At 59.4% G+C, this 26,205-nt stretch overlaps 2 protein-coding genes across 6 annotated transcripts in view; both read right to left on the bottom strand.

The window, feature by feature from the left end:
- Positions 1–24,816, bottom strand: part of LOC112981804 (protocadherin gamma-C5-like) — an 80,803-nt gene extending 55,987 nt beyond the window's left edge. The window contains exon 1 of one of the 5 annotated variants that reach the window (XM_064520764.1): positions 22,181–24,816. In XM_064520764.1, coding sequence (XP_064376834.1) covers positions 22,181–24,628 — 2,448 coding nt within the window. In that variant the 5' untranslated portion in view covers positions 24,629–24,816. The other 4 variants (XM_064520772.1, XM_064520766.1, XM_064520771.1 and 1 more) reach the window with 4 other exon arrangements.
- On the bottom strand, positions 6,408–13,114 carry LOC135330000 (protocadherin gamma-A12-like). The gene has a single exon (XM_064520775.1). It carries the CDS (start codon positions 11,367–11,369, stop codon positions 8,685–8,687), a length of 2,685 nt encoding a protein of 894 aa, XP_064376845.1. The 5' UTR covers positions 11,370–13,114; the 3' UTR covers positions 6,408–8,684.
- Positions 24,817–26,205: the final 1,389 nt, after the last annotated feature.

Here is a 26,205-nt window from a genome sequence, read left to right as displayed (position 1 = left end):
TGTCATCCTGAAACGTCAGTCCCATTCGCCCACTCCCCACAAGCAGAAGCAATAAATTGCAATAGATTGCAAGGAGGACCCACGTTCACCATTACTGATACAAACGGCTTCAAACGGCACTACTCTATCGATCACAACCTCCCAAGCGAGCCGACGCGTGTGCCTGGTGAGGACGCGAAAGGGGCCGTGGTTCACTTCCTCCTGTTAGTCACGAGAAAAGCCATCATCCCTTCCCACCGCAGCAGACAAGTGCAAACGACAGAAGCCCCCGCCGCCAGCCCCTGCCGCGCACACACACACACACACACACACACACACATGCGCGGGCTCGGTGTGAAGATAACGAAGGGTGCGAGAAGAGGACTGGGTCGGATACCGACCTGCACTGCGTCGGCGTCGGACGGCGGCTCTGCCGGCGCACGGCTGCTGCTCGACGTCAGCATCGCGGGCGGCTCCCCGCTGAGAAGATCCTCGACGGCGCGGGCGGGCAGCGGGGCCGGCAGCAAAGCGCACTCGGCGACGGCGCGGCCCGGGGCCACGCAGAGGTTGTAGGAGTAGGGCAAGGTGCCCTCGCAGAAGTCGGCCGGGAAGGCGGGGCCGGCCACGGAGAAGCGCTCGGCGCCCAGGCAGCGCAGGACGGCGGGCGGCCCGGCGCGGCGCACCCGCGCCGCCACGGCCAGCGCCACGCTCAGCACGAACAAGGCGGAGAGCAGCGCCAGCGCCAGCACCAGGTAGAACTGCAAATCCGCCGGCGCCTCGGCGCCCGCCGCCCGCTCGCTCAGCGCCGGCAGCGCCTCCTGCAAGCTCTCGGCCAGCACCACGTGCAGCGTGGCCGTGGCCGACAGCGCCGGCTGCCCGTGGTCCTTCACCACCACCACCAGCCGCTGCCTCGCCGCGTCCCGCTCCGACACGGCGCGCGCCGTGCGCACCTCGCCGCTGTGCAGCCCCAGCCGGAACAGCGCCGGCTCCGTCGCCTGCACCAGCTCGTACGACAGCCAGGCGTTGCGCCCCGAGTCCGCGTCCACCGCCACCACCTTGGCCACCAGGTAGCCGGCCTCGGCCGACCGCGGCACCACCTCGAACGGGCCCGCGCCGGGGCTCGACGCCGACGCCGCCGGCCACAGCACCTGCGGCGCGTTGTCGTTGCGGTCCACCACGAAGACGCGCACCGTCGCCGTCGAGCTCCGCGCCGGCGACCCGCCGTCCTGCGCCCTCACCTCCACGGCGAACTCGCGGCACTGCTCGTAGTCGAAGGAGCGCTGCGCGTACAGCGCGCCGCTCCGCGCCTCCACCGACACGTAGGACGCCGCCGCCTCGCCCGCGCTGCCGCCCACCAGCCAGTAGCTCACGCGCCCGTTGGCGCCCGCGTCCGCGTCCCGCGCGCGCACGCGCAGCACCGCCGCGCCCGCCGCGTTGTTCTCCGCCACGTAGGCGCTGTAGGCGGCTTCCTCGAACACGGGCGCGTTGTCGTTCACGTCCGACACGGCCAGCGCCAGCGCGCTGCGGCTGGACAGCGCCGGGCTGCCGCGGTCGCTGGCGACCACCGTCACGTTGTGCTCGGCCGCCCGCTCCCTGTCCAGCAAGCTCGCCGTCACCACCTTGTACGAGCTGCCCGACGACGCCACCACGGCGAACGGCGACTCGCCGTCCAGCTCGCACCGCACCTTCCCGTTGTCGCCAGAGTCCCGGTCTCGCACCTTGATGAGGGCCACGACGGTGCCGGGCGGGGCGTCCTCGGGCACCGGGCTCCACACCGACAACGTCGTTATCTCGGGCGCGTTGTCGTTCTCGTCTGTGATCTCGACGCGGACCTGGCAGTGACCGCTGAGCCCGCCGCCGTCCCTCGCTTCCACCCCGAAGGTGTACTCATTCCTCTCCTCGAAATCCAGAATCGCCTCATTGCGGATGTCGCCGCTGTCGCTGTCTACGCTGAAGACAGCGCGCACAGCCTGCGGCACGTTGCTGAAGGAGTAGGAGACTCGGCCGTTGGAGCCCGCATCCGCATCCGTGGCTCGGACCTGCAGCACCAGCGACCCCGCCGGCAGATTCTCCCGCACTCGCGCCTCGTAGGCGCTTCGGCTGAACACGGGCGCGTTGTCATTGGCGTCCGTCACGTTGATGCGAATCTGCACGGTGCCAGACCTCGCTGGAGCCCCACCGTCCACCGCCGTCAGCACCATCTGGAAGGAGCTCTGCTGCTCACGATCCAAAGCGGCTTCTAGCACCAGTTCGGGCTGCTTCTTGCCACTTGGGCTCTCCTTCACTGCCAGGCTGAAGGACGGGTTTTCCGTGAGCTGGTAGCTGAGCAGCGAGTTGCTTCCCACATCCGGATCTTGCGCCATCTCCAGCGGAAATCGCGCACCAGGAAGGAGCCATTCCCCGATCTCCAGGTCGAGAGCAGCCTTGCTGAAGACCGGGGAGTTGTCGTTGATGTCCTGGATGGCCACGTCGACGTGGAAAACGTTGAGCGGGTTCTGCACCACCGCCTCGAAACTGACGGAGCAGGACGCAGAGTCGCCGCACATCTCCTCCCGGTCCAGCCGCTCGCTCACGTACAGGTGCCCGTTCTCCGCGCTCACGGCGAAGTAGTGCTTCTCCGAGCTGATCCGCAGCTGGCGTGCCGGCAGCTCTGCCGGGCTCAGCCCCAGGTCTCGCGCCAGCGGCCCCACCACGGAGCCGCTGCCCGTTTCCTCGGGAATGGCGTAGCGCAGCCGCTCCGGCGCCGCCCGGCAGCCCCAGCAGAGCAGCCAAGCGCACAGCAGCACTGCCGCGGCTCCGACGCAGCGGCTTTCGCTGTGCCGGCTTTCCATCTTCAGCGGTCCGCGCTGCGCTCCGTCCTCCCGCCCCTTCCGTGCATTCCGTGCCCGTCCGGCACACGCGGGCACCCCAGCGCGGGGCGGCGGTGCCGGGGCCGCCTCGGCCGCTGCTGATCCCCGCGAACCTGCTTCGTGCTCTCCTTTCTCTGCGCAGAGAGTCCGGCACCTCGCCTGCGCTTAGTACTCGCAAAATACCCTCTGGCGGGGTGAGAAGCGCGGGCGGGACGGCTGGGCTAGACCGCTCGCCGCCTCTCGCGCCGGCCGCTCGGTCCTGCTCGCCCTCTCAGCGGCTGTTTCTGCCTGTGCCGGTGCCCGCCCGCCCGGCGCTGTGCGAGCCAGCAGCCGCCCCGCGGGAGGCTGCGGCGGCTGCGGCTGCGGCAGCCGCATCGGGCAACAGCGGCACCCGGAGTCCCCGCGCCGCAACTGCAGCTCGCCCGCCGCAGCCCACGGCCCCGCGGAAAGCTCCGTGCTCCGGCCGCGCTCTCCCCGGGGGAGCTCATCACCCAGGAGCTGCTGCGTAGCAGCCGGGAGGCGTTGCCGTGTGCCAGCCGCTGCTGTCACAGAAAGTCTCCTCGGGGAAGCAATCACTCGTATTCTCTGGGATCAGCTTCGGTAAGTCAGGGCTGCGGTTTCTGTCCTTTGCCCCGAAGGTGGTGTCGTGAGAAGGTGCTGCAAGAATTATGTATTCCCTTTGGGCGTGTATATCTCACAGAGGCACACGTACTCTCCAAAGCCTGCCTCGATTCCCCATTTCCTGTAAATCTGAGGAAATGCTCTTCGGGTCAGGCACTGGCTTCTCACCACGGCCTCTACCGTTTCATGTTTTAAATTTCTTCGGAAACAAAGAGGCCTCTGCACTCTCGGTGCTAAAATCCATATGCAAACATCAGAGACGATAAATTCCTCAACAGGAGCACTGCAGCATTCTTTTACTTCTCACTAGCTCCACCAAGGACACCACCTGGGGAAAATGGACAGGCGAATGCTCAAGGGCTTCCTCAGTGTTTGCAGCCTCCCTGAACGGGCGGAACTGACACTCCACTCCCACGGCCTGCACAGGCTATAAGTGATGCAGGACTGGAACACATCTCCTCTGTAAGGTGACTCGCTTTCAAGGCCAAACTCTAATCTACAGTCTGTCAGCCTTCAGGGAGTAAGAGAGGCCCTGAAGGGAGTCACCGTCAAAGCATTTAACTTCCCCTAGTAGATGTCCTGGCATAACGATGACGATGGTCCTCTAACCTGCCGTGCTCTAGCAAGGTTTCTAGCACTTCACCCATACTTGTCTGGCCTACAAGTAGGCTGTAATCTCTAAAGAAATGATACTGCATTTCCATTTAAGAGACAGCAGAAGACACTTTGTTTGAGCACAAGGGTGATTCGCCACATTTGACAAAGAGGTGTCTGTTTGGAGTAGAGGCCTATTTTGGAGCTGAACTCACTTGTCCCACATCAAGGGTATTCCAGCAAGCAGTGAATGTCTCTCCAGAAGGCCTAGGAGAGGCCTCTGGGTTCAACGAGCCCTACTTCCAATTGTGTAAACACATGCTGCTTTCTGATACACAAAATTCACTCTTCTGTCACTCCAGGCTGAGGAACACATCTTAGGCAGACCATTCAGTCAGAAGGACGTACAGGTAGCTCTCTCAGCACAGCCATAGACACACATGACTCCATTTTCATCTCTTCCACACCTCAACTTCTCCGTCCTTCTCAGTGCAGTGACTCCAAATGGCATTTCTCGCAATGCTTTGCAGCCGTTGAGTTTAGGCACAGGCCCCACTGTACTTGTTCCTGTTTCCCACCCCATTGCTACATTATTGTGGTCATGAGCACGTGGACCTAGCAATAAAGGACACTGGTGATCTCAGTTTCTGGCGATGCCAGCCCTGACTCTTCCCCAAGGACGTATAAAGACTTTGCAGCCTCAGAGCCCTGCACAAACTCAGTCCTGGGTACCACTTGACAAGCCACACGGCCATCCTTGGCTGTGGTGTGGAGAAACACACATCTTCCATAAACAAGAGGGGGTTTTGGTTTTTTAGAGCACAGTTCTAGGCTGGGGCAGCATTCACTGACTGCATTGCCTCTGTCCTCTCGTACTGACACCAAGGGCTCCACACACCGCTGGGAACCATGCTCCAGCTTGCTTTCTCACACTTCACCCATTCTTTCAAGGCCTAAGGATAGGCTGCCGTCTATGAACATACAGTGGTTTATCTCCCCTCTCAAGACAGTGGCGTACCCTGGGAAGAGCACAGCGGTGATTCCCTGCCTAGGTCAAGTGGTGTCTGTGTGGTATGCATGTAGACTTCACAACCTGGAACTTAGCAAGCAGCCCAAGCAGCCATTTTGCTGTTCCAGCCTCTTACTCCATCCACAGCTTGGAGCTCACTCTTCTCCCAAAGTAGGGAATTCCAGCAGTCAGCCAGCAATACTCAGGCACACACTCTAGGAATGGTCTCCTGAATGAGGTGGCAGTACCTCCGATTTGGAAAATGTGCACCGCATTCTGATACATCACATTCACCCCTCTGTCACTACCCACCAATCTGCACCGAATCCAGCCACACTGTCAGCAGTGGAGTCTGAAACGGCGCCCTATGTTACTGGGCAGCGCGATGGAGACGTGCTGCTTTGTGGATATGAGATTCACTTTTGGTTTTTGCGAGTTTTCTCGTCCCCTGGGAAAGGGAGGTCAAACGACTTTGGTAACGACAAGGAGTCTGGGTGGGGAACGTGCAATGGAGCGGTGAAGGAGCACGCAGGGTGTGTACACTGGGGTACAGATGAGTTCAGGCAGGTACACGGTACAGTATATGTTGACTACGTCTGATATCTTCTGAGAGCATCCACTAGTACTGACTTCCACAGGTCTTTTACTTTTAGGAGATCTGACAAGCTGCAGTCTCAAAGGACTTCAGAAGGTGAGCTACTGTAGAAAGGAAGCATTGAATCCACCATGTACACCAGTTTCTTTGAGGCAAGTCTTGGTTATACTCTGTGTTTTCATACACCTTTGGGAGCGACAGATACTCAGTGCTTCAGGAGAACACGGCAAGCTATTATTGTCTGGAACAGCAGTATCAGTATATGCTGCCGGTCTTATGAACTATGGAGATAACAAGTTCCAGTCTTAGGACAGTGAACACACCCCTGTTAAATCCTTCTTTCAGAATTGTTTCTCTTAGTGAACGGGATAAACATTAGAACATAGATGAGCAGCAAAAATACACCCATGTATTTCCTACTCCCAGGGTGCTCCAGTTGCCAAGTGTTATTCCGTGAATTGTAAAGGGGAACAATTATCTACTACTCTGTGGTAGTGGCTGACTCAGGTGTTTGCAGCCCACTAAAATCAATATGCCAGATAGAAATCCAAGGAAAGGAAAGGATGAGCAGAAACAAAAATAAGGAAACACCCACAAAAGAAAGCTCAGTAAAGCTTCGAAGAAAGGCAGCAACTTGAGAAAGGAGTCGTTTAATGATGACACAACGACAGCAAAATATATTTTGCAGCAAGAAGGCACAGAACATTCCAGGAGTGGGGTGGACGGCAGAATGGAAAGGATAAAAGAAGATATTATTGAGTGCAATGCCTACAGAAAAGAGCTTAATCACGTACATATTATTCTCATAGCACTGCCTGTACTGTAAGCTAAGGATCATGAGAGGAATAACAGGATGTCTCGCATTGCAGACATAACCTAAGGGCTCCTGGTCCCAATATCTGTATTGAACGTGATGGAGAAAGTAATCGCCTTCTTGACAAGATCACTACAACATTCTGCGTGTTCTCACCATTTCCACTTTTGCCCCTGATGTCATCCCAAACAAGTATCCTACCAGCACTATCAGGTTCCTGAGTACACACTGCATTCAAACATTATTGGTCACAGCAACACCATAAAGCTGGAGACATGCAGAGGATGCCGGCGTGACAGCATTCCCACAGAGAGGCAAATGTCCAGAAGACTTCAATGACTCCAGACCGTCAGTCGAAAAACAATAAAGAAAAGGCCCCAGAAACCACATGTGTTGGAGGTGCGAGGAAAATGGGAGAGATGCACTGCAATTCTTCTACTCATTCTCAGTGTTGGCCACCTCTGGGAACAGGCACAGCCATCACTGGATTCATACTCTACGAAGGCTTAAAGAGATGAAAAACACACATCTTCCATAAAAAACAGGTATATATATTTTTATAGAGCACAGTTCTAGGCTGGGGCAGCGTTCATTGAACTGCATTGCCTCTGACCTCTGAGGCCCAGTGAGACAGTGATATCGACTTGACACGAAAGTTTTTCAGTTCCCCTAAGAACTAAGAAAGCATTCTATCATCTCGTAATGACATCAAGGGCTCCACGCACAACAGTGATTCCCTGCCTAGGTCAAGTGGTGCCTGTGTTGTATGCACCCAGATTTCACAACCTGGAACTCAGCAAGCAGCCATTTCGCTGCTCCAGCCTCTTACTCCATCTGCTGCAACTCTTCTCCCAAAGCAGGGAATTCCAGGAGGCAACCAGCTATACTAAGGCACACACTATAGGAACGGTCTCCAGCACGAGGTGGCAGTACATCCAATTTGGAAAACATGCACCGCATTCTGACATCATTGTACTGACATCAAGGGCTCCACGCACCATTGGGAACCATACTCCAGCCTGCTTTCTCACACTTCACCCATACTTTCAAGGCCTAAGGATAGGCTGCCGTCTATGAACATACAGTGGTTTTTCTCCCCTTTCAAGACAGTGGAGTACCCTGGGAAGAGCACAACAGAGATTCCCTGCCTAGGTCAAGTGGTGCCTGTGTTGCTCCATCTGCAGCTGCAACTATTCTCCCAGACAAGCAGGAAATTCCAGGAGGGAACCAGCAATACTTAGGCACACACTCTAGGAACGGTCTCCTGAACGAGGTGGCAGTACCTCCGCTTTGGAAAACACACACTGCATTCTGATAAATCACGCTCACCCTTCTGTCACTACCCACTGATTAACACTTAACGTGCCGAACATTGGGACACAATGAGAAGTGGAAGTCACGGCCAAAACAGGTAAAGGCCCAGGTGGCTCTACTTCCCACCATGCCATGCCTGAACCTCTCACTTCTCTTCCATGCAGTCATACAGTCAGGATTGATCACAGTGCTACGCTAGCTCTGTGGCCAGCGTCCTCCCTCCTGCAGCTCATGGCTCTTCTCTGTGGATCCTAGACACAACGAGGAAAGTCATTTTCCACACAAAGGCTCTTCTTGCCTCGTTTCCCCACCACTGAGGCAAGAGCAATGGTCAGGCTCAGAACACACCACAAGCATCACTCCTTTTCCTAGCGCCTCCCCCGGAGGACGGTGGTCCTCAGCCCCTGGAAAGAAAGTCAAATCAACCCAGTCCCTGTTTCCCTCCTTAGCCAAGGCCAGATTTGGCTGCAACACGGACACCTGTGCCCTGGCGTGCACCACGGCGGCAGCCTGTGCCTGCATCAGCAAAGAAACCTCCTGCTCTCTGGGAATGAAGGGTCACATCGTTCTGCCAGGAAGGGACAGACAGTCTCTCTGTGAACATGCTCTTCCTCCTCACCAAGGTCTTCCTCACCAACAAATGCTCGCACTCTACTTCGGACGGACGAAGACACACCAGAGGGTCATCTAGGGTCATGCTAATGTTAAACGCTAAATGCTAATGCTAACGCTAAATGCTTGCGATTCCATTACCCGCGTACTGATTACATCCGTTTTAAAGAGTTAGTATCCCATGAAAAGGGCGTGTTCTGAGAGGAGGGCGAGAACATCAGGGACCGATTGAGAGGCTTTAGGAAAAAAATGCAAAGAACAAGGCACTCACGAAGAAAACACGCTTTAAAAATGTGTTTACGTTCCTGACAGTTCGGCACCATCTGCAGCGCTGCAAAAGGAAAGTCTGTGGGCAACAGGGACCTTCGAAGCAATCGCAGCCATACCCTTAGCTCTGCCTCTACCTCTGCTTGCTACTCCACCGCTATGTGACAGAAGCGACGACGACCAGGAAAGCAAAGGGACAAGCAGCCCTGCGGAGGGGCGCGGAGGGGCAAAGGCGCGAGGACGGGCGGAGTGAAGAACGACATGGAAACCCTCGCTAGAGGGACTCACCGGGAGGGCGTCTCCGCTGTCGGCGCGGGCACTCGAGGGCTCTTCGGGCAGCAGCAGCGGCGCGCATTTGTCGGGCGGCGGCGCGGCCGGCAGGGTGTTGGAGCAGCTGCCGCCCGGGAAGCGGAGGTGGCTCTTGCGCGAGTCGGCGGTGAGCGAGACCTCGTGCGAGTAGGAGTGCAGGAAGGCGCGGACGCCGTCGATGCCCACGAAGGGCGAGGCGGCGACGGCGCGCGAGGCGCCGCTGCCCGCCGCCAGCAGCCGGGAGCGGCGCCAGCGCCGCAGGCGCAGCGCCAGCAGCGCCAGCAGGAAGGCGAGGAAGAGGCAGCACACGGCCGCCACGGCCACCACCAGCCAGCGCGTCAGGCTGCCGCCCGGCTCGCCCGGCGCCGCCGCGCCGCCCAGGTCCGACAGCAGCTCGGCCACGCTCTCGGCCAGCACCACCGTCAGCGTGGCCGTGGCCGACAGCGCCGGCTGCCCGTGGTCCCTCACCACCACCACCAGGCTCTGCCGCAGCGCGTCGCGCGCCAGCGGGAACCGCGCCGTGCGCACCTCGCCGCTGTGCAGCCCCACGCGGAAGAGCCCCGGCTCCGTGGCCTTGGCCAGCTCGTAGGACAGCCAGGCGTTCTGCCCCGAGTCCGCGTCCACCGCCACCACCTTGGCCACCAGCGCCCCGGGCTCGGCGGCGCGCGGCGCCAGCTCCACGCCCGTCCAGCCGGCGCCCGGCGCCGCCGGCGGGTACAGCACCTGCGGCGCGTTGTCGTTCTCGTCCACGATGAAGAGCCGCACCGACACGTTGCTGCTCAGCGCCGGCGCGCCGCCGTCCTCCGCGCGCACCCACAGCCCCACCTCGCGCACCTCCTCGTAGTCGAAGGAGCGCAGCGCGTACAGCGCGCCCGTCTCCGCGTGCACCGACACGTACGACGAGAGCGGCGCGCCCCGCACCTGCCCCTCGCACAGCCGGTACCGCACGCGCGCGTTCTGCCCCCAGTCCGCGTCCGCCGCCCGCACCGTCAACACCAGCGCGCCCTTGGCGTTGTTCTCGGGCAGCCAGGCGCTGTAGCGCGCCTCCGCGAACACCGGCGCGTTGTCGTTCACGTCCAGCACGCGCAGCGGCAGCACCGCGCTGCTGCGCAGCGCCGGCGCCCCGCCGTCCGTCGCCCGCACCGTCACGTTGTACTCCGACACCTCCTCGCGGTCCAGCTCCCTCGCCGTCACCACGCTGTAGTAGCTGCCCAGCGAGCTCCGCAGCCGGAACGGCAGCCCCGCGCCCAGCGAGCACCTCACCTCCCCGTTCGCCCCCGAGTCGCGGTCCTGCACGTGCAGCAGGGCCACCACCGTCCCGGCGGGAGAGTCCTCCGACACCGCGCTCAGCAGCGACCGCACGGAGATCTCGGGCGCGTTGTCGTTGACGTCGGTCACTGCGACCACGACTTTCGCCGTGTCGGAAAGGCCCCCGCCGTCCCGTGCTTGCACCCCCAGTTCATGTGAGGAGATTTCTTCGAAGTCCAGTTCATGCATGAGAGATATATCTCCTGTCTCAGGGTCCAGCTGGAAAATCTCTGAAGCCATGTCGGAAATTTTCTGAAAAATGTATTTCACCTCTCCGTTGAGCCCGTCGTCGGCATCGGTGGCTCTGACGGTGAGCAGGGTGGAGCCCACGGGCACGTCCTCGCGCACGCGCACCGTGTACACCGCCTGGCTGAACACCGGCGCGTTGTCGTTCGCGTCCAGCACCAGCACGCGGATCCGCGCCGTGCCCGTCCGCGCCGGCTCCCCGCCGTCCACCGCCGTCAGCACCAGCTCGTGGAAGGCGCTTTCCTCCCGGTCCAGCGCCTGCGCCAGCACCAGCTCGGGACGCTTCTCCCCATCGGCTCCCGTCTGGACGGCCAGGGAGAAGTGCTGGTCGCCGCTGAGCTCGTAGCGCTGCAGGGAATTGCTCCCGACGTCCGGGTCGTGAGCCTCAGCCAGGGGAAACCGCGACCCCGGGGCTGTTGTCTCGCTCATTTTTTCCTCCAGCTGCACTTCCTTGAAAATGGGCGCGTTGTCGTTAATGTCCCTGACTTCCACTTCGACTGCATAAACCTTCATTTCGCCCTCCACTATCACCTCACAGCGCAGCACGCATTTCTCCACCACCCGGCAGAGCTGCTCTCTGTCTATGCGTTCCGCCGTCACTAAATGGCCGGTCTTCTCATGCAGAGCAAAATACTGCCTCCTACCTTCGGAAACGACACGGGCGCCGCGTTGGCGGAGCGCCGCCAGCTCCAGCCCCAGGTCCTTGGCCACGTCGCCCACGAAAGAGCCCTTCTGCATCTCCTCGGGCACCGCGTAGCGCAGCTGCCCCCACGCCAGCTCCCACGCCGCCGCCAAGGCGCACCACAGCAGCGCTAGCCTCCGCCGGCCGCAGCGCCTTGGCGCCCCGCTCATTGCCCTGCCGACCGGGGAGCGCCGCCGCCGCCGCCCCGCTCCCCCGCCTGCACCGTGCGGCGCGGGTCCGGCACGGCCGGCGCCGAGGCGAGAGCTCAGCGCCGCCGACTCCTGCCGGCAGGGTCCTGCCTCCCGCCTTGCGGCTCAGGACGGATCTCTCTCTCCCCGAGCCGTGTCCCGGCGGGCGGGGCGGCCGCATCTCGCCGCGCTCCGTTCCCGCCTGGTGAACAGCGGCGCCCGCAGTCTCGGCCGGCAATTGCAGCACTGCAGGAGAGATTTTTGACTCCTGTGTCAGGCTGACCAAGGAAACGCAGCAGTTTGGCCTTTTTTTCTCTTTTTTTTTCATAAGCCACTCTCTTTTCCCTTGTACGCCGCGGCAAAATAAAAAAAAGAAAAAACGGTGGGGGTTTTTTCCATCATGTGATGTACCTTTACTTAAGTACACACTACACAACCCTAGCCTGGGGTTTCTTTGTCTCCGTGTGTCCGTATTTCCAGCTGACCGTTGTTCTGACGATCAATCCTACTGCCCAGCTGAGCGTCCTGACACGCTTGGCCTGTGTGGGGCATTTCAAAAAGTTGCTTTCACTGGCTGTTTCTCTGTTGTTCACCTAGTGGCACTGTAGCGGCGCCCGTCTGCCCAAGTGTCAGCAGAAACAGGGCTACGTTGAATGCTTGCTGCCCGCTATGGCAAGAAGCGCCTCTGCCCAGGGGTCGGCACCTTGGGGGCACTACGTTTCACCTCCAAGACCAGGGAGACGTGGAGGAAGGAAGGAGCTCTCTTCCTCTGCCTTCAGCGACGCCCTGATGCATTCCAGTATTCTCCGGCCCAGCACACGGGCTCTTCAGAAAGACAGTACAGGGCCTGCATGAACTCCGCTGGAAGCCCACACCTTTGCTACCCAGCGACTCTGACAAGCCACTGCCCTCTGTCAGAAGGGGGAGTGGGTTAGCCCCCCTGGAATGGCCACCAAAGAGGACAGCTTCACAGTGAAGTCGCAGTGAAGACAACCAATGACAGTGTCAAAAAAGCATCTTCGAGGAAGAAAAAAACGAAATAAAGACCCCATCTGAACAGCAGAATGAGGCACGCGACTGATTCGCGGAATGCATTCAACCATCCGATTATGCTGCCTGTTTTCCCTCTTATCTGGCACGTGGTTTTCGCGCAGAGCACAAATCCAATTTCTCTTTTCCGTGTGCTCTAGCATCCCCATCACACTTCCATCCCCACCCAGACACGCATTTCCACCCTTTCAGCAATTTGCAGAAATGAGGAATACCAGACCCAAAGTGCCCTTCAGCCTAGAACAAAATAACGAGTAGTCCCTGATCCCAAACAACGGTCGCTCCTACGGGAGGAAATCCCGCTCATTCTTCTGCCCGTTTCTCCTATATCCTTACAAACCCAAGGGGAGAGGGAAAAGACCAGCGACTTCACTCCCAGGCACACGGTTCTGCCCCTCACGCCGACACCCTGCTCGAAAGCGGCCGGTTCGACAAGAACATCCCGAAACCGCAACACAAGGCACCGCTCCTCCTGCCGGGGCGAGGCCTCTGAAGACAGCATGAGACGAGGACGGGGTCTCCAGGGGACACATGAGATGAACTCATCGCGAATCACGCAGGGAAATCAGGCCCGGCCAAAGCCATGGGTCGCACGAGTGCTACCACTTCTGGAGCAGCCTTCCACCAGAACCTGGCAGGGCGGGCAGCCACTGGGGGATCAGGTGTCGAGCACCCACGCACGGCACACACACAGACCGACCCTCCCGGCCACCCTCCACGCACCCCACGCGTTCAGCGGCATGAGCACACCCGGCCTCCAGGCGCTCCCCACACGCCGAAAATCGGGAAACAAAACAACTCTTGTCATCCTGAAACGTCAGTCCCATTCGCCCACTCCCCACAAGCAGAAGCAATTGATTGCAATATAGACAAGGAGGACCCACGTTCACCATTATTGACGCAAACCGCTTCAAACGGCACTACTCTATCGATCACAACCTCCCAAGCGAGCCTACGCGTGTGCTTGGTGAGGACGCGAAAGGGGCCGTGGTTCACTTCCTCCTGTTAGTCACGAGAAAAGCCATCATCCCTTCCCACCGCAGCAGACAAGTGCAAACGACAGAAGCCCCCGCCGCCAGCCCCTGCCGCGCACACACACACACACACACACACACACACATGCGCGGGCTCGGTGTGAAGATAACGAAGGGTGCGAGAAGAGGACTGGGTCGGATACCGACCTGCACTGCGTCGGCGTCGGACGGCGGCTCTGCCGGGGCACGGCTGCTGCTCGGCGTCAGCATCGCGGGCGGCTCCCCGCTGAGAAGATCCTCGACGGCGCGGGCGGGCAGCGGGGCCGGCAGCAAAGCGCACTCGGCGACGGCGCGGCCCGGGGCCACGCAGAGGTTGTAGGAGTAGGGCAAGGTGCCCTCGCAGAAGTCGGCCGGGAAGGCGGGGCCGGCCACGGAGAAGCGCTCGGCGCCCAGGCAGCGCAGGACGGCGGGCGGCCCGGCGCGGCGCACCCGCGCCGCCACGGCCAGCGCCACGCTCAGCACGAACAAGGCGGAGAGCAGCGCCAGCGCCAGCACCAGGTAGAACTGCAAATCCGCCGGCGCCTCGGCGCCCGCCGCCCGCTCGCTCAGCGCCGGCAGCGCCTCCTGCAAGCTCTCGGCCAGCACCACGTGCAGCGTGGCCGTGGCCGACAGCGCCGGCTGCCCGTGGTCCTTCACCACCACCACCAGCCGCTGCCTCGCCGCGTCCCGCTCCGACACGGCGCGCGCCGTGCGCACCTCGCCGCTGTGCAGCCCCAGCCGGAACAGCGCCGGCTCCGTCGCCTGCACCAGCTCGTACGACAGCCAGGCGTTGCGCCCCGAGTCCGCGTCCACCGCCACCACCTTGGCCACCAGGTAGCCGGCCTCGGCCGACCGCGGCACCACCTCGAACGGGCCCGCGCCGGGGCTCGACGCCGACGCCGCCGGCCACAGCACCTGCGGCGCGTTGTCGTTGCGGTCCACCACGAAGACGCGCACCGTCGCCGTCGAGCTCCGCGCCGGCGACCCGCCGTCCTGCGCCCTCACCTCCACGGCGAACTCGCGGCACTGCTCGTAGTCGAAGGAGCGCTGCGCGTACAGCGCGCCGCTCCGCGCCTCCACCGACACGTAGGACGCCGCCGCCTCGCCCGCGCTGCCGCCCACCAGCCAGTAGCTCACGCGCCCGTTGGCGCCCGCGTCCGCGTCCCGCGCGCGCACGCGCAGCACCGCCGCGCCCGCCGCGTTGTTCTCCGCCACGTAGGCGCTGTAGGCGGCTTCCTCGAACACGGGCGCGTTGTCGTTCACGTCCGACACGGCCAGCGCCAGCGCGCTGCGGCTGGACAGCGCCGGGCTGCCGCGGTCGCTGGCGACCACCGTCACGTTGTGCTCGGCCGCCCGCTCCCTGTCCAGCAAGCTCGCCGTCACCACCTTGTACGAGCTGCCCGACGACGCCACCACGGCGAACGGCGACTCGCCGTCCAGCTCGCACCGCACCTTCCCGTTGTCGCCAGAGTCCCGGTCTCGCACCTTGATGAGGGCCACGACGGTGCCGGGCGGGGCGTCCTCGGGCACCGGGCTCCACACCGACAACGTCGTTATCTCGGGCGCGTTGTCGTTCTCGTCTGTGATCTCGACGCGGACCTTGCAGTGACCGCTGAGCCCGCCGCCGTCCCTCGCTTCCACCCCGAAGGTGTACTCATTCCTCTCCTCGAAATCCAGAATCGCCTCATTGCGGATGTCGCCGCTGTCGCTGTCTACGCTGAAGACAGCGCGCACAGCCTGCGGCACGTTGCTGAAGGAGTAGGAGACTCGGCCGTTGGAGCCCGCATCCGCATCCGTGGCTCGGACCTGCAGCACCAGCGACCCCGCCGGCAGATTCTCCCGCACTCGCGCCTCGTAGGCGCTTCGGCTGAACACGGGCGCGTTGTCATTGGCGTCCGTCACGTTGATGCGAATCTGCACGGTGCCAGACCTCGCTGGAGCCCCACCGTCCACCGCCGTCAGCACCATCTGGAAGGAGCTCTGCTGCTCACGATCCAAAGCTGCTTCTAACACCAGTTCGGGCTGCCTGCTTCCATCCGGGCTCTCCTTCACTGCCAGGCTGAAGGACGGGTTTTCCGTGAGCTGGTAGCTGAGCAGCGAGTTGCTTCCCACATCCGGATCTTGCGCCATCTCCAGCGGAAATCGCGCACCAGGAAGGAGCCATTCCGCGATCTCCAGGTCGAGAGCAGCCTTGCTGAAGACCGGGGAGTTGTCGTTGATGTCCTGGATGGCCACGTCGACGTGGAAAACGTTGAGCGGGTTCTGCACCACCGCCTCGAAACTGACGGAGCAGGACGCAGAGTCGCCGCACATCTCCTCCCGGTCCAGCCGCTCGCTCACGTACAGGTGCCCGTTCTCCGCGCTCACGGCGAAGTAGTGCTTCTCCGAGCTGATCCGCAGCTGGCGTGCCGGCAGCTCTGCCGGGCTCAGCCCCAGGTCTCGCGCCAGCGGCCCCACCACGGAGCCGCTGCCCGTTTCCTCGGGAATGGCGTAGCGCAGCCGCTCCGGCGCCGCCCGGCAGCCCCAGCAGAGCAGCCAAGCGCACAGCAGCACTGCCGCGGCTCCGACGCAGCGGCTTTCGCTGTGCCGGCTTTCCATCTTCAGCGGTCCGCGCTGCGCTCCGTCCTCCCGCCCCTTCCGTGCATTCCGTGCCCGTCCGGCACACGCGGGCACCCCAGCGCGGGGCGGCGGTGCCGGGGCCGCCTCGGCCGCTGCTGATCCCCGCGAACCTGCTTCGTGCTCTCCTTTCTCTGCGCAGAGAGTCCGGCACCTCGCCTGCGCTTAGTACTCGCAAAATACCCTCTGGCGGGGTGAGAAGCGCGGGCGGGACGGCTGGGCTAGACCGCTCGCCGCCTCTCGCGCCGGCCGCTCGGTCCTGCTCGCCCTCTCAGCGGCTGTTTCTGCCTGTGCCGGTGCCCGCCCGCCCGGCGCTGTGCGAGCCAGCAGCCGCCCCGCGGGAGGCTGCGGCGGCTGCGGCTGCGGCAGCCGCATCGGGCAACAGCGGCACCCGGAGTCCCCGCGCCGCAACTGCAGCTCGCCCGCCGCAGCCCACGGCCCCGCGGAAAGCTCCGTGCTCCGGCCGCGCTCTCCCCGGGGGAGCTCATCACCCAGGAGCTGCTGCGTAGCAGCCGGGAGGCGTTGCCGTGTGCCAGCCGCTGCTGTCACAGAAAGTCTCCTCGGGGAAGCAATCACTCGTATTCTCTGGGATCAGCTTCGGTAAGTCAGGGCTGCGGTTTCTGTCCTTTGCCCCGAAGGTGGTGTCGTGAGAAGGTGCTGCAAGAATTATGTATTCCCTTTGGGCGTGTATATCTCACAGAGGCACACGTACTCTCCAAAGCCTGCCTCGATTCCCCATTTCCTGTAAATCTGAGGAAATGCTCTTCGGGTCAGGCACTGGCTTCTCACCACGGCCTCTACCGTTTCATGTTTTAAATTTCTTCGGAAACAAAGAGGCCTCTGCACTCTCGGTGCTAAAATCCATATGCAAACATCAGAGACGATAAATTCCTCAACAGGAGCACTGCAGCATTCTTTTACTTCTCACTAGCTCCACCAAGGACACCACCTGGGGAAAATGGACAGGCGAATGCTCAAGGGCTTCCTCAGTGTTTGCAGCCTCCCTGAACGGGCGGAACTGACACTCCACTCCCACGGCCTGCACAGGCTATAAGTGATGCAGGACTGGAACACATCTCCTCTGTAAGGTGACTCGCTTTCAAGGCCAAACTCTAATCTACAGTCTGTCAGCCTTCAGGGAGTAAGAGAGGCCCTGAAGGGAGTCACCGTCAAAGCATTTAACTTCCCCTAGTAGATGTCCTGGCATAACGATGACGATGGTCCTCTAACCTGCCGTGCTCTAGCAAGGTTTCTAGCACTTCACCCATACTTGTCTGGCCTACAAGTAGGCTGTAATCTCTAAAGAAATGATACTGCATTTCCATTTAAGAGACAGCAGAAGACACTTTGTTTGAGCACAAGGGTGATTCGCCACATTTGACAAAGAGGTGTCTGTTTGGAGTAGAGGCCTATTTTGGAGCTGAACTCACTTGTCCCACATCAAGGGTATTCCAGCAAGCAGTGAATGTCTCTCCAGAAGGCCTAGGAGAGGCCTCTGGGTTCAACGAGCCCTACTTCCAATTGTGTAAACACATGCTGCTTTCTGATACACAAAATTCACTCTTCTGTCACTCCAGGCTGAGGAACACATCTTAGGCAGACCATTCAGTCAGAAGGACGTACAGGTAGCTCTCTCAGCACAGCCATAGACACACATGACTCCATTTTCATCTCTTCCACACCTCAACTTCTCCGTCCTTCTCAGTGCAGTGACTCCAAATGGCATTTCTCGCAATGCTTTGCAGCCGTTGAGTTTAGGCACAGGCCCCACTGTACTTGTTCCTGTTTCCCACCCCATTGCTACATTATTGTGGTCATGAGCACGTGGACCTAGCAATAAAGGACACTGGTGATCTCAGTTTCTGGCGATGCCAGCCCTGACTCTTCCCCAAGGACGTATAAAGACTTTGCAGCCTCAGAGCCCTGCACAAACTCAGTCCTGGGTACCACTTGACAAGCCACACGGCCATCCTTGGCTGTGGTGTGGAGAAACACACATCTTCCATAAACAAGAGGGGGTTTTGGTTTTTTAGAGCACAGTTCTAGGCTGGGGCAGCATTCACTGACTGCATTGCCTCTGTCCTCTCGTACTGACACCAAGGGCTCCACACACCGCTGGGAACCATGCTCCAGCTTGCTTTCTCACACTTCACCCATTCTTTCAAGGCCTAAGGATAGGCTGCCGTCTATGAACATACAGTGGTTTATCTCCCCTCTCAAGACAGTGGCGTACCCTGGGAAGAGCACAGCGGTGATTCCCTGCCTAGGTCAAGTGGTGTCTGTGTGGTATGCATGTAGACTTCACAACCTGGAACTTAGCAAGCAGCCCAAGCAGCCATTTTGCTGTTCCAGCCTCTTACTCCATCCACAGCTTGGAGCTCACTCTTCTCCCAAAGTAGGGAATTCCAGCAGTCAGCCAGCAATACTCAGGCACACACTCTAGGAATGGTCTCCTGAATGAGGTGGCAGTACCTCCGATTTGGAAAATGTGCACCGCATTCTGATACATCACATTCACCCCTCTGTCACTACCCACCAATCTGCACCGAATCCAGCCACACTGTCAGCAGTGGAGTCTGAAACGGCGCCCTATGTTACTGGGCAGCGCGATGGAGACGTGCTGCTTTGTGGATATGAGATTCACTTTTGGTTTTTGCGAGTTTTCTCGTCCCCTGGGAAAGGGAGGTCAAACGACTTTGGTAACGACAAGGAGTCTGGGTGGGGAACGTGCAATGGAGCGGTGAAGGAGCACGCAGGGTGTGTACACCGGGGTACAGACGAGTTCAGGCAGGTACACGGTACAGTATATGTTGACTACGTCTGATATCTTCTGAGAGCATCCACTAGTACTGACTTCCACAGGTCTTTTACTTTTAGGAGATCTGACAAGCTGCAGTCTCAAAGGACTTCAGAAGGTGAGCTACTGTAGAAAGGAAGCATTGAATCCACCATGTACACCAGTTTCTTTGAGGCAAGTCTTGGTTATACTCTGTGTTTTCATACACCTTTGGGAGCGACAGATACTCAGTGCTTCAGGAGAACACGGCAAGCTATTATTGTCTGGAACAGCAGTATCAGTATATGCTGCCGGTCTTATGAACTATGGAGATAACAAGTTCCAGTCTTAGGACAGTGAACACACCCCTGTTAAATCCTTCTTTCAGAATTGTTTCTCTTAGTGAACGGGATAAACATTAGAACATAGATGAGCAGCAAAAATACACCCATGTATTTCCTACTCCCAGGGTGCTCCAGTTGCCAAGTGTTATTCCGTGAATTGTAAAGGGGAACAATTATCTACTACTCTGTGGTAGTGGCTGACTCAGGTGTTTGCAGCCCACTAAAATCAATATGCCAGATAGAAATCCAAGGAAAGGAAAGGATGAGCAGAAACAAAAATAAGGAAACACCCACAAAAGAAAGCTCAGTAAAGCTTCGAAGAAAGGCAGCAACTTGAGAAAGGAGTCGTTTAATGATGACACAACGACAGCAAAATATATTTTGCAGCAAGAAGGCACAGAACATTCCAGGAGTGGGGTGGACGGCAGAATGGAAAGGATAAAAGAAGATATTATTGAGTGCAATGCCTACAGAAAAGAGCTTAATCACGTACATATTATTCTCATAGCACTGCCTGTACTGTAAGCTAAGGATCATGAGAGGAATAACAGGATGTCTCGCATTGCAGACATAACCTAAGGGCTCCTGGTCCCAATATCTGTATTGAACGTGATGGAGAAAGTAATCGCCTTCTTGACAAGATCACTACAACATTCTGCGTGTTCTCACCATTTCCACTTTTGCCCCTGATGTCATCCCAAACAAGTATCCTACCAGCACTATCAGGTTCCTGAGTACACACTGCATTCAAACATTATTGGTCACAGCAACACCATAAAGCTGGAGACATGCAGAGGATGCCGGCGTGACAGCATTCCCACAGAGAGGCAAATGTCCAGAAGACTTCAATGACTCCAGACCGTCAGTCGAAAAACAATAAAGAAAAGGCCCCAGAAACCACATGTGTTGGAGGTGCGAGGAAAATGGGAGAGATGCACTGCAATTCTTCTACTCATTCTCAGTGTTGGCCACCTCTGGGAACAGGCACAGCCATCACTGGATTCATACTCTACGAAGGCTTAAAGAGATGAAAAACACACATCTTCCATAAAAAACAGGTATATATATTTTTATAGAGCACAGTTCTAGGCTGGGGCAGCGTTCATTGAACTGCATTGCCTCTGACCTCTGAGGCCCAGTGAGACAGTGATATCGACTTGACACGAAAGTTTTTCAGTTCCCCTAAGAACTAAGAAAGCATTCTATCATCTCGTAATGACATCAAGGGCTCCACGCACAACAGTGATTCCCTGCCTAGGTCAAGTGGTGCCTGTGTTGTATGCACCCAGATTTCACAACCTGGAACTCAGCAAGCAGCCATTTCGCTGCTCCAGCCTCTTACTCCATCTGCTGCAACTCTTCTCCCAAAGCAGGGAATTCCAGGAGGCAACCAGCTATACTAAGGCACACACTATAGGAACGGTCTCCAGCACGAGGTGGCAGTACATCCAATTTGGAAAACATGCACCGCATTCTGACATCATTGTACTGACATCAAGGGCTCCACGCACCATTGGGAACCATACTCCAGCCTGCTTTCTCACACTTCACCCATACTTTCAAGGCCTAAGGATAGGCTGCCGTCTATGAACATACAGTGGTTTTTCTCCCCTTTCAAGACAGTGGAGTACCCTGGGAAGAGCACAACAGAGATTCCCTGCCTAGGTCAAGTGGTGCCTGTGTTGCTCCATCTGCAGCTGCAACTATTCTCCCAGACAAGCAGGAAATTCCAGGAGGGAACCAGCAATACTTAGGCACACACTCTAGGAACGGTCTCCTGAACGAGGTGGCAGTACCTCCGCTTTGGAAAACACACACTGCATTCTGATAAATCACGCTCACCCTTCTGTCACTACCCACTGATTAACACTTAACGTGCCGAACATTGGGACACAATGAGAAGTGGAAGTCACGGCCAAAACAGGTAAAGGCCCAGGTGGCTCTACTTCCCACCATGCCATGCCTGAACCTCTCACTTCTCTTCCATGCAGTCATACAGTCAGGATTGATCACAGTGCTACGCTAGCTCTGTGGCCAGCGTCCTCCCTCCTGCAGCTCATGGCTCTTCTCTGTGGATCCTAGACACAACGAGGAAAGTCATTTTCCACACAAAGGCTCTTCTTGCCTCGTTTCCCCACCACTGAGGCAAGAGCAATGGTCAGGCTCAGAACACACCACAAGCATCACTCCTTTTCCTAGCGCCTCCCCCGGAGGACGGTGGTCCTCAGCCCCTGGAAAGAAAGTCAAATCAACCCAGTCCCTGTTTCCCTCCTTAGCCAAGGCCAGATTTGGCTGCAACACGGACACCTGTGCCCTGGCGTGCACCACGGCGGCAGCCTGTGCCTGCATCAGCAAAGAAACCTCCTGCTCTCTGGGAATGAAGGGTCACATCGTTCTGCCAGGAAGGGACAGACAGTCTCTCTGTGAACATGCTCTTCCTCCTCACCAAGGTCTTCCTCACCAACAAATGCTCGCACTCTACTTCGGACGGACGAAGACACACCAGAGGGTCATCTAGGGTCATGCTAATGTTAAACGCTAAATGCTAATGCTAACGCTAAATGCTTGCGATTCCATTACCCGTGTACTGATTACATCCGTTTTAAAGAGTTAGTATCCCATGAAAAGGGCGTGTTCTGAGAGGAGGGCGAGAACATCAGGGACCGATTGAGAGGCTTTAGGAAAAAAATGCAAAGAACAAGGCACTCACGAAGAAAACACGCTTTAAAAATGTGTTTACGTTCCTGACAGTTCGGCACCATCTGCAGCGCTGCAAAAGGAAAGTCTGTGGGCAACAGGGACCTTCGAAGCAATCGCAGCCATACCCTTAGCTCTGCCTCTACCTCTGCTTGCTACTCCACCGCTATGTGACAGAAGCGACGACGACCAGGAAAGCAAAGGGACAAGCAGCCCTGCGGAGGGGCGCGGAGGGGCAAAGGCGCGAGGACGGGCGGAGTGAAGAACGACATGGAAACCCTCGCTAGAGGGACTCACCGGGAGGGCGTCTCCGCTGTCGGCGCGGGCACGCGAGGGCTCTTCGGGCAGCAGCAGCGGCGCGCATTTGTCGGGCGGCGGCGCGGCCGGCAGGGTGTTGGAGCAGCTGCCGCCCGGGAAGCGGAGGTGGCTCTTGCGCGAGTCGGCGGTGAGCGAGACCTCGTGCGAGTAGGAGTGCAGGAAGGCGCGGACGCCGTCGATGCCCACGAAGGGCGAGGCGGCGACGGCGCGCGAGGCGCCGCTGCCCGCCGCCAGCAGCCGGGAGCGGCGCCAGCGCCGCAGGCGCAGCGCCAGCAGCGCCAGCAGGAAGGCGAGGAAGAGGCAGCACACGGCCGCCACGGCCACCACCAGCCAGCGCGTCAGGCTGCCGCCCGGCTCGCCCGGCGCCGCCGCGCCGCCCAGGTCCGACAGCAGCTCGGCCACGCTCTCGGCCAGCACCACCGTCAGCGTGGCCGTGGCCGACAGCGCCGGCTGCCCGTGGTCCCTCACCACCACCACCAGGCTCTGCCGCAGCGCGTCGCGCGCCAGCGGGAACCGCGCCGTGCGCACCTCGCCGCTGTGCAGCCCCACGCGGAAGAGCCCCGGCTCCGTGGCCTTGGCCAGCTCGTAGGACAGCCAGGCGTTCTGCCCCGAGTCCGCGTCCACCGCCACCACCTTGGCCACCAGCGCCCCGGGCTCGGCGGCGCGCGGCGCCAGCTCCACGCCCGTCCAGCCGGCGCCCGGCGCCGCCGGCGGGTACAGCACCTGCGGCGCGTTGTCGTTCTCGTCCACGATGAAGAGCCGCACCGACACGTTGCTGCTCAGCGCCGGCGCGCCGCCGTCCTCCGCGCGCACCCACAGCCCCACCTCGCGCACCTCCTCGTAGTCGAAGGAGCGCAGCGCGTACAGCGCGCCCGTCTCCGCGTGCACCGACACGTACGACGAGAGCGGCGCGCCCCGCACCTGCCCCTCGCACAGCCGGTACCGCACGCGCGCGTTCTGCCCCCAGTCCGCGTCCGCCGCCCGCACCGTCAGCACCAGCGCGCCCTTGGCGTTGTTCTCGGGCAGCCAGGCGCTGTAGCGCGCCTCCGCGAACACCGGCGCGTTGTCGTTCACGTCCAGCACGCGCAGCGGCAGCACCGCGCTGCTGCGCAGCGCCGGCGCCCCGCCGTCCGTCGCCCGCACCGTCACGTTGTACTCCGACACCTCCTCGCGGTCCAGCTCCTTCGCCGTCACCACGCTGTAGTAGTCCTCAAAGGACTTCTCCACACGGAAGGGCAGCGTCTCCGCGAGGGACAGCCTGACATCCCCACTGGCCCCTGAATCTTCGTCTTTAACTTTTAGGAGAGCGATCACAGTGCCCGGGGGGCTGTCCTCGGACACGGAGCTCACGACGGACGTCACCGTGATTAGAGGCGCGTTGTCATTGACGTCGATCACGTTCACTAGGACTTTGGCCCTGGCCGAGAGGTCCCCGCCATCCTTCGCCTGCACCTCCAGCTCGTACAGAGCCGCTTCCTCGTAGTCTAGCCTCCCCGCCGCCGCGACGTCCCCGGTGCGGGCGTCCACCTGGAAGAGGCGCGACGCTGCGGCGGGCGTCCTGCGCAACGAGTAGGTCAGCTCGGCATTGGTGCCCTCGTCCGCATCGGTGGCGTTCACGGTGAGCAGCCGCGACCCCACGGGCACGTCCTCGCGCACGCGCACCGTGTACACCGCCTGGCTGAACACCGGCGCGTTGTCGTTCGCGTCCAGCACCAGCACGCGGATCCGCGCCGTGCCCGTCCGCGCCGGCTCCCCGCCGTCCACCGCCGTCAGCACCAGCTCGTGGAAGGCGCTTTCCTCCCGGTCCAGCGCCTGCGCCAGCACCAGCTCCGCGGACTTCGAGCCGTCCGGTCCCGCTAGCACCTCCAGACCGAAGTGTTCGTCGCCGCTCAGTTCATAGCGCTGCAGGGCATTCAGCCCCACGTCCGCGTCTTGCGCTTCTTCCAGCGAGTATCGCGTTCCCACGGCTGTCAGCTCACTGATTCGAAACTGCAGTTTATCTTGCTGGAACTTGGGAGCGTTGTCATTCACGTCGGTGATTTCTATCTCCACTTTGAAAACCCTCAAAGAGAACTCCTCCAAGATTTCTACTTTTATCAGGCACGTCTGCACCCGCCCGCAGACCTGCTCTCTGTCTATCCGCTCCGCCGTCACTAAATGGCCGGTCTTCTCATGCAGAGCAAAATACTGCTTCCTACCTTCGGAAAGTACGCGGGCGCCGCGTTGGCGGAGCGCCGCCAGCTCCAGCCCCAGGTCCTTGGCCACGTCGCCCACGAAAGAGCCCTTCTGCATCTCCTCGGGCACCGAGTAGCGCAGCTGCCCCCACGCCAGCTCCCACGCCGCCACCAAGGCGCACCACAGCAGCGCTCGCCCTCGCCCTCGGGCTCTCCCTCGGCCGCCCCAGCGCCTCCGTGTGTCCGCTCGCATCTCCGCCGCGGCCCCGCCGGCCCCGAAATCCCGCGGGCTCCTCCGCGCCGCTGTCGCTCCGGCCCGGCGCTCCGGCCCGCTCTCGCCGCCCCCTCCGCCTCGCTGCAGCACGGCTCCGCACCGCCGCGGCCGCTCCGAGCCCGCCCAGCCGCCGAGCCAGCGAGCGAGCCCGGGGCTGCGGCGGGCGGGGCTGGCTGCAGCGCTCCGCTCCCTCCTCTCCTCCTTGGTGAGCAGCGGCGCCCGCAGCCTCCGCCCGGAACTGCAGCCACATATTTCACCCCAGCCTCCCACTCGTTGCGTTTTCCACGCCTATCCCGCACTATAGGGGCAGAAAAAAAGTCGTGCTCGAGAACTGGGGATTCGCACAAGCGGAATAGTTTCTGCATCTGCAGTTCCCCTCTTTGGAAACTGCGATACGAAGCAAGCTGAGGATGCAAGAAATGTGGGAAGAGTTCCTTTGGGGGTGTTCTATCCATCTTCTCTACCGCAGGGCAAAAGAAAAGAAAAAAAAAAAAGGAAAAGAAACGAGGGAAAAAAAAGTGAAAAAAAGCGCTTCTCGTAAAGTAGATTACACTCTATATGCCGGCCAGTAAATATCATGGACCCATCGTCCCGATCTTCTAAGTGAGGACTTTCCACCACGAATCGCACAGCTCTTTGCAGGAGCCGTGCGAACGATTTCCTGCCCCGCCACCAATCTTCTCAACAGCAATAGACCACTGGCTGCCTTCGAATTCGTTTTCTACCTCCAAAGAATTATCTTGTCGCTGTAGGCATCTTATGGTACTATGCAAAGGCATTTGTGAAAACCACCTGCGCCGAGCCTATCCTCTCAGCAACACCCAGGAGCCTTTCCTCCCTGGAACGGGGAAAACCGTCGCCACGAGGGCACAGTTAGCCGGCAAGAAAAGACCCCTAACGTTAACGGAACCAACAGCGGATGAACACCGGCATGAACGAACAGATGAGACTTGAGTAAGATAAACGGAACCCTGAGTAATCTGTAGAGAACCGCTAGCATTCACCTCTGTGAGGCTACAGCGAGGGTCAAGGAGCGCAAAGGAACCCCTCTGAGACAGGCGAGCACCTTCTCACCTGAGCATGACACTGGAATACAACGAGTCACTTCGCCTTCCAACACCCGGACTAACAGCAAAACAGTGTGGAAGCTCACTGAGATCCTCGTAGGCGGAGGAGGAGCAGAAATGAAAGGCATTACTGAGTAAGACTAAACTAGACGACAGATATCTCATGAGCTGCAGGACTGAGTCAGGACTGGGTACGTAATTACCCCAGGCAAACGATATCGCACGTGACGTTTCTGGTACTCATGTCAGTACTGATGTCAGCTGTCTGGTACGAACGACAGTTTATAAAAGGAGAAGGATCCCCGGTCGCCTCCCTGGACTATCTGTGTTTTCCCTGCAACGAACTCGGAGCAACCTGACAAGGCACTTACTACCCGTGCTAGTATTTCATTCATGAATGCACCTTTGGAGGTGCACCATTCCTTCCTATTTCAACATTCAAACAGAACCTGGCAGGGAAAAAAAACACCTGCCTTTTAAGATAGGTCC

Source organism: Dromaius novaehollandiae, chromosome 15 (genome assembly GCF_036370855.1).
Source record: "Dromaius novaehollandiae isolate bDroNov1 chromosome 15, bDroNov1.hap1, whole genome shotgun sequence".
Lineage (NCBI taxonomy): Eukaryota > Metazoa > Chordata > Aves > Casuariiformes > Dromaiidae > Dromaius > Dromaius novaehollandiae.
Note: the sequence above shows the minus strand (reverse complement) of the source record. Positions and strands in the feature narration are given on the sequence as shown.

Bases quoted from the DNA above. Each gene is read 5' to 3' on its own strand.
- LOC135330000 (XM_064520775.1), bottom strand. From the start codon at position 11,369: ATGAGCGGGGCGCCAAGGCGCTGCGGCCGGCGGAGGCTAGCGCTGCTG.